Source organism: Puntigrus tetrazona, chromosome 25 (genome assembly GCF_018831695.1).
Source record: "Puntigrus tetrazona isolate hp1 chromosome 25, ASM1883169v1, whole genome shotgun sequence".
Lineage (NCBI taxonomy): Eukaryota > Metazoa > Chordata > Actinopteri > Cypriniformes > Cyprinidae > Puntigrus > Puntigrus tetrazona.
Genome location: NC_056723.1, coordinates 14,560,916 through 14,571,313, shown reverse-complemented (window position 1 = coordinate 14,571,313; position 10,398 = coordinate 14,560,916). Strand labels below are relative to the sequence as shown.

At 37.1% G+C, this 10,398-nt stretch overlaps 1 protein-coding gene across 3 annotated transcripts in view; it reads left to right on the top strand.

Annotated features, from left to right (window-relative positions):
• Positions 1 to 10,398, top strand: part of b4galnt4a (beta-1,4-N-acetyl-galactosaminyl transferase 4a) — a 111,013-nt gene that overhangs the window by 86,048 nt on the left and 14,567 nt on the right. For all 3 annotated transcript variants that reach the window (XM_043228560.1, XM_043228559.1, XM_043228561.1), the window contains exons 8-9: positions 1,866 to 1,944; positions 6,656 to 6,722. In XM_043228560.1, coding sequence (XP_043084495.1) covers positions 1,866 to 1,944; positions 6,656 to 6,722 — 146 coding nt within the window. The remainder of the gene's footprint in view (positions 1 to 1,865; positions 1,945 to 6,655; positions 6,723 to 10,398) is intronic.

The window sequence follows — 10,398 nt, the reverse complement described above, 5'->3', positions numbered from 1 at the left end:
TTTTTTTATTTTTATTATTTATTTGTTTTTACATTAAATATTCATTTATAAACTATGTAAACATATAAGTTCATCTAAATCTTGCTCATTTATAACCTTTTATATTTATACATTTATGATAGTATACTTATATTACTAAAGAATTTAGTGCGTTCTCTCTACAGTTTATTTGTTTTTGTTTTATTAATATTTTGTACATATATATTTATATAACTAGCTGAGGGTTTTAGGTGATTATATTATGCTATGTTATCAAAAAATGTAGGTAATTTTTCTTATTATAAATAAATAAGGGTTTATTATTATTTATTTATTATTTATTTGTTTTAAAAATATTAATTTATTAACTATATAAACACTTAAGGATTACGTTAATCTAAATCTTGTTAATTTATATATTCTGTTATTTCTACATTTATGAAAGTGTACTTATATTATTAAATAACTTGATATATTTTGTACATATTTCTATAACTAAGGTAAGCTGAGGGTTTTAGGTGATTGTGTTATGTTATGAGAAAACGTAATATATAATATTATTGCTCTCTTGGATTGTAACGCTTTTTGGTGGCTTCTCGATCTCCCTTGCTTTTCAATCCGTCACTTCTTTATCTCTTTGCCACATCTGTTCTTCCTCTTTCTATTTGCTCTCAGTCTTTCACAGGCCCACTGGAGCAAACCAGACATTTGCGTGAGCGTCCGAGCTGAATCGTGTCTCATGCGTTAGCGGCGCTCATGAATATGCATAAGAAAATGTACTCATCGTGGACCTCATGTTGCAAAATGTCAGACAAAAAAAACATATATAACAATGAGCGGATGTAAATATAAGGCGGAGCTCTGAAAGAATGACACGATGAGTGAGCGATGTCTGTGTTGTGTCACGTTTTGGACGCGTTTCATTCTAGCTTTCTGTTTAAAATAAACGAGCTCTTTTGTATTGATGATAATAAAAACCGCTATTAATAAGCGAGCACCGATAACAACCGAGAAAGGAAACTGAGATGATTTCTGCTTTGATAACAGAAATATGTTGCATTTTAACATGTATGAATATTTTAAATTGGAATGATATTCCACAATATTACAGTTTTGTTTGTATTTGTTTTTAGATGTTTATACTTGGTCAGCATAAGAGATGTCTTTAAAAACGTAAAAAATGATGTTACCAAACTTTTCACAAACAATTACGTGATGTTTGGTATTGTTTATTTGATCAAATATAAGATATAAAGCCATACGACAATACAATATGATATAGGTTAGTGTTCTTATATTACATTTCATTACACGATTTAGTAAAACAGTACAGTTACAGCGTAAGATATTTCATGAAAACGAAAATAACTTCAAGAATTTGTCTCCTTTCGGAGAATATCATGTACGTAAATATGCAGATTTGTTGTCCGTGTCCAGTTTAAAGCGTAAGCGTTGTCAAACGCTACAGTGCGGTTCAATATTATGACAGTTATAACAGTTTTGTTCCATTTATGCATAGATACAGACAAAACCATGCAAAATATTACAGCTCTGGCTGAGCTGAAGTTTGAAGGCGTTGTGAAATGCGTGCAAACATTCGGCCACAAAAAATCTATATTAATAATAGTTTTTGTGTCGCTCGGCAACCGTAAACAGCTCACAGTTAGACACACATCACTTGGCTAAATAATTATTTTCCAGTTATCGGCATTAATAGCGTTCTTCTTTTCTTATTGTATTGCTGCTATTGCTTTTTTTTTCGAAGTAATAATCCACTTTGTTGCTTTAACAAGATGTCACAATATAGGAAACGACGAGATGTAATATGATATGATAACGCGGTACTGAAAGGCATTAAGATTTGATGTCTGTTCTTTCCTCTCCAGCCTCATGGCCTCCAGACGATACTACTTCGAGATCCTCCACAAGCAGGACGACAAAGGCTCGGATCACGTCGAAGTCGGGGTGAGTTCGAATCTGATCACACCGTGTCCAAAACATGCACCGATCACCAATCCCTCACTTTCCATTACGCCATTATTGCCCACTTTGATAAACGCTATTATACCGGTCTTTTCAGTCCACGGGCTACACGGACGATTGAGAATGGAGGCTAAAGAAACTGAATCGGTCGTATCTGCTTTCACTAACAGCTTTGGCAGCAATCCATTCAATCAGCCTCCGAAAAAACCTCCGAAAGCCTCGCATTTGGGTTTTTAGGAGCGGATGTTTTCATTTTATTTCTAATTCTGCAACTTTTGGTCACACTTTACACGAAAGGGATGGTTCGCCCCAAAAATCGGTCGTTCCAAACCCGTCCGTTCGTCTTCAGAACGCAAATAAGGTAAAGACCGTTAGTAATAGCCCACTTCTTTACGTTTTTTTCTGCGCTCAAAACAAACTTCATCTCTTAAACCGAAACAAAAAAAGCACTAGTTTATCAGTGAATTAGTTAAATGTTAATGCAGCCTTTTTACTGTTTTTGTGGGAAACTATTGAGCGCTAATTTGTAGGCGATTAAATTGCACGTTTGTTAAAATGGTAAAATAATTAATAAACGTGCAATCGGTCGACCGATGCTTCAAACGAACGACCAGAAAAAATCTTTAGTCGAAGGCAGCCGTATTTAATATTCACAGACACTCGTCTTTATATCTTGTTTCGTCTATGAATACACAAAGCATACTCTTATTAGTGAGCACCAAAAAGCTATTTATCCCCTGCTAATTATTTAGACAACGCTTTAAGTATGTGAAGGGGAACGTAAATAGTTCATAAAAAGACGCACAAGGCCTTCTGTTGTTTTAGGAAGAAGCAGAACAAACATGATAAATTAAACGAACGTCATCACATTATCATCACAAACGCCAAAAATAACAATTGCAGCCCCCTTTTGTGAAGCCATCAGCCAGCACGGGTCCGCGGCACACGCTCCGCGGGAGAGAGAGAGCTCTTCAAACTACTTTAGGTTTGATTTAGCTGCAGCTGGCTGCTCTTCATTCCACTAAAAGCATTGAGCAAATACAAAAAGGGCCTCCAAATGAAATTTTCAGAATGTATTTCCTGACTTTGACCGTCTGCTCTGGACCGCGGAGGCGGCGGCGGAGCTTCTGAGAAAACATCTGACAACAACATCTTGAGCTGAGTCGCACTCCGAGCTTGTGAGGGGAAAAAAAAAAAACGACGTTTACAATAACATTTTAAAACATATCTCCAGAAACGAAATCGTGCTAAACGGCATAAAACCGCTTTCGGACATTTACTGAAAACGTCCATCCAAGATGTAGATAAGTTAGTTTGGACGACTGTAGCATTACATCGCCTTCTCACCAACGGATCCTTTAAAGTGAATGGGTGCCGTCAAAACGAGAGTCTAAACGGCTGATAAAAGCATCACAGTGATCCACACCGCTCCAGTCCATCGGTTAACATCATGTGAAGTAAACCTCTCATTCTGACGGCACCCATTCACTGCAGAAGATCCGTTGGTGAACCAGTGACGTAATGCAACATTTCATCTCAAAATGGAACAGCATATTTGCAGAGAGCAAAATAAAAGACTGTCAGCCACACTTGAACTTTTCTGACTATGTTACATTTAGTTGTTTTCCCCCTCGTATTGATTTTTGTCTCTTCGCACTGAACGCTTCAGGCCAGTGAATCGGACCCCTGTTTCGCTGAAGAAATGTCATTAGAGACATGAGACCGTGAAGACAGTAACAGCAACGCAACGCACACACATTTCTTTAGCTTTCTCGATGGGGACGGATGGCAATTTATATTAAATATTAGCTCCTTATGATTACCGTACACTATTCCTTCCCCCCTATTGTTAAAAGAGCAACAGTTCGCTGTATTTAAATGGCTTTTTGCTTTTTAAATTTTTATCGTCGCATGATTTAGCCCTTTTATTAAGGTACCGTCCTCCTGGGAACCATCGAGGGGTTCTCACGTCGTAGATAATTTCAGGTTTTGTTTTCTTTGCTGAGGGCATTCGGTCAACCCTGACACACACACACAGAGCAAAGCCTTTTGTTGATTTTCTCTGCCACAACACATATTTTTCTCACGCACTCTGTCTTTCTGTCTCTTCTAAAAGCTGGAATGATTATAGTGTCCACAAACCCAGACACCTACATTTATCACAAAGAAGAGGCTTATAACTGCCAATGGGTTTTATTATACTTTCAAGTGATATTAGTGGGTGCTGTTTCAATCTCTCTAATCTTCATCCTGAATTCTGGACCTAGTTTCTGACGTTATGTATGTGAGAATCTCACAAGATCAGACGAGAACAAGTCTGGGTCTTTTCTGGGGCAAGAAAAGAAAGTTATTATATAAAATTTTATTTAAATGTATTATTATAAATGTATTTTGTTGTTGTTTATTATTATCATTCTTATCATTATTATTATTAATTAACAACAATAATAAGAATTATATAATATTATCATCATTATTATTTTTAATCAAAAATGTTTGTTTTGTTTTCTTTTCTTTTTTTCATTTAAATACAATTTAAATGCAATTTAAATACATTTAATAATAATGCATTTTAAAATAGCTTTTAAAATATTTGTACAATTCCTTGTTTTATTGTGATTAATGTATATGCTTATTTAATTACCTTTTATGTAAAATAAACAAATTAAACTTGAAAATAATAATGAGAAGAAGAAGAAGAATGGAATATTGTTATTTTTTTATTTGGGATCAAAATGTTTTACTATGTTTTTATTGATTATCATGATGCAAAAAATTCATTTTCTTTTATTCAATTTAAATTTAGCCATTGTTTAATGTTCACTTGGAAATGAAAAAAAAAATCAGAATAACAAGAATTTTAGGGGGTTAAAAGTTTTTGGGTAAAATCACACACACACACACACAAATAATAAATGAATAAAAATATTGGAGGGAAATATGGCATGATGACATGCACCTGTTTTACACAAAAATGATATTTTCACTCTCCAAGTAAAACAGCATATCATCGAACTGGTTCTTCCTCAGTGATATTTTGCGTGTGTCTGTGTGTGTGTTTGGCTGGTGAAAATAAAATGGCCTGTCTCCCCTCATTACAGCGAGCATAAGCAGAAGTGACATGGTAATTGCACAACGTCATTAAAAGAATTGTAGCTTGTCTGATGGTTTGTAAGTGTGCTGCTGAAGAAGCTACTGTTGATGTGAGTCTGTCTCTCATTTCCTGCTGCATGCTGTGCTGTGATTGGACGGGTGAATCTGTTTAGTGAGGGTGACCTTGCTTGAAATGCAGACAAATACATAGCCTCCATTCCCTATAGTTTCATACAATGGTCATCAATACAGTTTTTCTCGACAATCAATACAGGATTCCATGGGTGCTTTTTTGGTTCATATTTTCCTAAAAAAAGGATGAAAAGATGTAATAAATCGAAAAAGCAATTCCATCACTTCCATCCTAATCTGAGTTTCCACCCTTAACTCCCAACGTAAAGATATTTTGTTGGTTGCACAACATTTCCACATTTAGAGAGATCAGAAACTTTTGCACTTTGTTCAGTACTTTTTCCACAACTTTGTGTCTCAATACTTCTTTTGTTGCCAGACAAACTAAAAGGCTTTTTACGATCACGTCTACTTTTTTCCGCTTCTTTTGGCCAGGAACCAACCACTTAGACAAGAAGAGACCGACTGACTCGTGCAAAGGACCCAAACTCATAATGGGTTCCCTCTCTGTTGAAGTAAATGATTTCGGGGCCACACTCAAATCCAGGCCCAGAACAGAAGGTCCACCATGTTGAAAAAATCTGTATATGCTGATTTTCTAAAAAGATAGTTACCCAAAACTGAAAATTCTATCCTAAATTACTCGCCCTCATGTCGTTCCAAACCAGTAAGTCCTTCGTTCATCTTCAGAACACAAATTAAGATGTTTTTGATTTCAGACCCTGCATAGACAGCAAGGATCCTTAAACTATCAAGGCTCAGAAACATAGCAAGTAGATCGGTAAAATAGTCCAAGGTACAAGAAAACTTTTTGTGTGCAAAGAAAACTAATATAACAAACTTTATTTTAAAATGCATCGCCAAATCGTATTCATAAACAACGTATTCAATGTATGTGGATACGTTGTTTAAGTTCAGATCGCAGCGTAAACAACAAATCTGCGTACATACCTTGCGTACGTATGTGATACCTTCAAAATTATAACCCTTGCTATCCATGGGAGGGTCTGAGAGCTTTCGGAATTCATTATAAATGTCTTAATTTGCATTCATTTAATTGGAAATCCTCTACATACATTTTTACAAATCCTTACTGCATGTTTGCAGCAGTTTGGGAGTGAAGGTCTTACTGGTTTGGAAAGGCATGAGCGTCTCAAGCATCTCCTTCAAAATTCTGGAGTGTCTTTCAAATGATTTAATAGCATGTACCTCATCAGCTTCATCAAATCCTACAACTGAAAAGCACTTGTTGAGTTCAATTGGTACCCGAACAAAACACTTCTTCCAGGTGGACAGATGAAAACCTATGTGCCCTGATTCCCAGAAATTGCTAGAACTGCCGATTTCAGCCAGATCTGTACAATATGCTTCATGAAGTCTAAGGATGGTCTGTTGGCCAACCGTGGTCATGCCTTATGAGGCTAGAGACTAGTTTCTCTCTAACGCTCTCTCTTTGTCTCTATTACAGTGGCGCCCTTTCCTGCCAGGACTCAAGTATGAGGTCATCGATTCCTCCTATATCTCCTTGTACACAGGTAACCCTCCCTCTCTTAGTTTCAACACTAACCAGCACTGACTAGCCATCGTACTGCTTCGTACTTTTGAGTGGCTCGATGACGTGACAGTTTGAACTTAGTTTTTGATGTTTTTCTCAGAGATGCTTGAGAGGTTTCAGTGTGAACTGTTTATGAAACAGACCGTGCCTCCGAGATTTGCCAAGAAGGAAGAAAGTGGCTTTTTCAGAATCATTGAGATTGATGACAGTGACTCCTTCTGCCGGAGGCTGTTCCCAATCGCTGGTCTTTGTGCAGGGATCGGTACAGCGTGTCCCATCGGGCTTGAAATGACTAGATATATTAGCCGCATTACACTTTAAAGTTGTTTTCCGTGCCCTAAAGTTGTATACCCAAAGACTTTTAATAGCGTCCTACAGAGTTCGCTACAAAATTGATGAGTTTAGTGGACGTAATTTGCTTTCAACAGTTTTTGGTGCCAGTGCCCTGAGGTGAAGCAAAATTGAAAATGTGCTTAGAGCTGTTGTGACATAAAGAGAAAAAGGACATGGGGAAGAGAACAAGGTTATAAAGACTCTGTTGGATCTCGCATGCTCTTAAAAGCACATCAGGCATGGAGCGCTAACATCCGTAGCTTGCACACTGTTGCCATAGTGATGATGCTGACCTTCACGGAAAGATTTTGGAAGTGTCTTCAGTACAAATGTCATCTTGTAACACAATGGAGCTTATATGATTTCAGGCATTTCGCAGCACAAGCACTCTGGCTTCATAGAGTTTACATTCAAGTTGGAAATAGGAAATACAAATTAAATTTCCACAAAATTGCTTCTTCCAGAAAACAATGACATTAAGTAGACAGCAAAATAGATATATATTTTTAAGTGTTCTCCTGAGAAAAAATACCTGAATAATCACATAATCACAATCACATAATGTTCTTGAATTTACTAAGAAATCTCCCCAGTGTCTCAAACTCAGATTTGTCATTATCTACAATCAAAAGTCAAAGAACTCAAAATGAACTATTCATCCATTCTCCATACCAATTGTTCCCAACCACTTTCAACCACAGCATATTCCATGAATTTATTGTATTCTGAAGCAAAGTGTAAAAAAAGGTTTTTTTCTTATACGGTGGAATGCAAATATTTATCCAAACCTCCTTCAGTAGAACAGTGGTATACCTAGAGCTAATATTGCTTGAAGTTTTGAGCAACAAAAACAATATTGTTTTGATCGCAACTGTAAGGTCGAGAGGAAGCTGGAGCCTATTCCAATGGATGGATGGCCAGTTCAATATAAACTAATTTATCCTAAAATTAATTTAAGGCTAATTTAAATGAGTTATGCAAGGCCCCAATGCTCCAAACTTAAAATGCAATTGTCACGTTAGTGTCCCCTTTTATTTATGCTTTGGAATTTTACAAGGAAGGATGCTTAAAAGAAAGCTTGGGAGCTATAAAAAGCCCCATCTGAGCAATAACATTTTCTCTTCAATGTTAAAACGTCCTATAAACTATTAATGCAACAGTTTCGTTTCTTTTTACACATTTAATTCATCAGAGACACTGCTTTTGGAAGCGAAGAGTTGTGGTGAATGTGTCTCTAGGCAACACGACTGGTAAAAGCCATCAGTCCTTCTAAAAGAGTCAGAGCTATGCTTGAATGCCTTGTGTGAAATATTGAGTTCTGACAAGGACTTTCTTGCATCAAGTGTCAAATGCTATGAAATGAATTCCCTTCAGAATTGTGATTGTATTGTACATTGTACAAGGCTTATTATATGCAACATAATGAAGAACCCCGTTCATATAGTTTGCAATGACAGCAGGGTTTGACATGATTAGGGGGTAGACTGGGGCTGGTAACCGAAGGTTTGTAGGTGTAAGACCCAGGAGACATTCTGATGCATGAAAAAGAACAATTAAATCATCCCTGCAAAATACAGCACGCCACCGCTGGTTATTGTCAGTGCCACATTTGCATCTGTGAGAAATGTAGATTTTGGACACCTTGTTCTGATGCGGTGCGCTAAAATAGCTCAGGGCCTGAATGGAAGGTCCTCGTTTAGTACGTTAGTGGTATTGTAATATTAAATACCCTTTCGTTTTGGTTCTTGTTTGAGTTGAGCTGCTGGTGTATTTGACCTTCATGTGAACTCCCTTTGAACGTAACAGAGCTTATAAGCACTTCACAGCGTTCGTCTCACGCACATTAAAGTGCAGAGTGTGTGACAACAGCCACCTCTGCTCGCTCTTGGGTTTCAAGCACACATCAAAGCCTGTCTCATCTGCGTGGAGGGGCTCTGGTGGTCCTCGTCGTTTGAAGGGTGGCATCGCCCTTTGTCACCCAGACATTCTGATGTGGAGCGACCTGTATATTAGCAAGGCATTGACACCGAGCTTAAACAGATAGACGGTCGGCACATTAGGCATAGGCAGATCTGTTAAATTCCTGAATGGTTGCTAAGTTCATTGTTAGTGTGTTCGCCAAGGGCGGTTCTGGGTGTTGCTGGAGTGTTGCTAGGGAGTTATGGTGGTTGCTATGGCATTACAGATCTAGAGTTCAAGGGATTGCTAAGCATGGGGTGTTGGAGGATAACGGTTTCTTTTTTTAAGGGGTTGTTAGAAGGTACTATTTGTGTTTGCTAGGCCATTTTAGGAAGTTGCTAGAGTTTCCTGGGAGTTGATACAACCGTATGTTCGATTTGCTAAAATCAAAGCAGCGATGACAATAGGCGAGCGCTAGCCAATGAGAGTGTCGTTAGCGCATTAGCTCCGCCCACTACCAGAGAAACCGTCAGATCTTAAAAACTGAAGAAATCTGTCATTTTCACAGGATAATACAACAAAGAATACTGTTTACATGTAGCGCGTCAATTCTGCGTTTTATGTAATATTTCTAGTTCTGTAACTTTAAGTATGTGTGTGAGACAAAATACGACAAATACAGGTACACTGTGCATTCATTAATACAAACTCAGCCTGTAATAAATTATAGTAATGGCGCATTTTATTGTAACGGAGGAAACGGTAATTTGTTTGATTACCCATTACTGGAAAAAAAATAACGCCGTTATTCCCATCACTGGTTGTTAGGTTAGTCATTTTTGAGACATTGGACAAAACAGGTCCAGCAAGTTTAACTTCTATTATATGTGAAATACAAATATTGAAAATTTTAAAAGTTAAGAGGGATAATAGAATTTACGTAACACAATCATCCCCTTGTCCCTCTGTCCAAAGAGAAGGGTTCAATCATTAATATGCTTTCAAATTAATAAAAATGTATCTTAATTATATTGTTTTATGAAAAGCAACATAATATTTCATATCAAAGCAAGGTTGTTTTTCACTGACGCAAGGTTTCAAAGCTGTCTCTCCACTTTTTGTCAACACCGTCAGACATTCATTAAAATGTAATAAAATCAGGTAATTTCAGGGGCAGCTGTCACTCTAAAGGACCCCCTCACCACAGTTCACCTCTGCAGAGTACATCACTGTCAGACAGGCTCTGCTAAGTTTTCTGTTTTTAGAATATTATAAATCCTAATGTTAATATTTCCTGTGTCATTTCCTGAAATATTTAGATCATTTTATTCTCCTGAAGCAGGGTCCATTAGCATCTAGCGTCAACAGAAAAAACAAAATGGCTACCGCGTGAATTTCTTTTGTGGAAAAAGGAAAATGTCAAC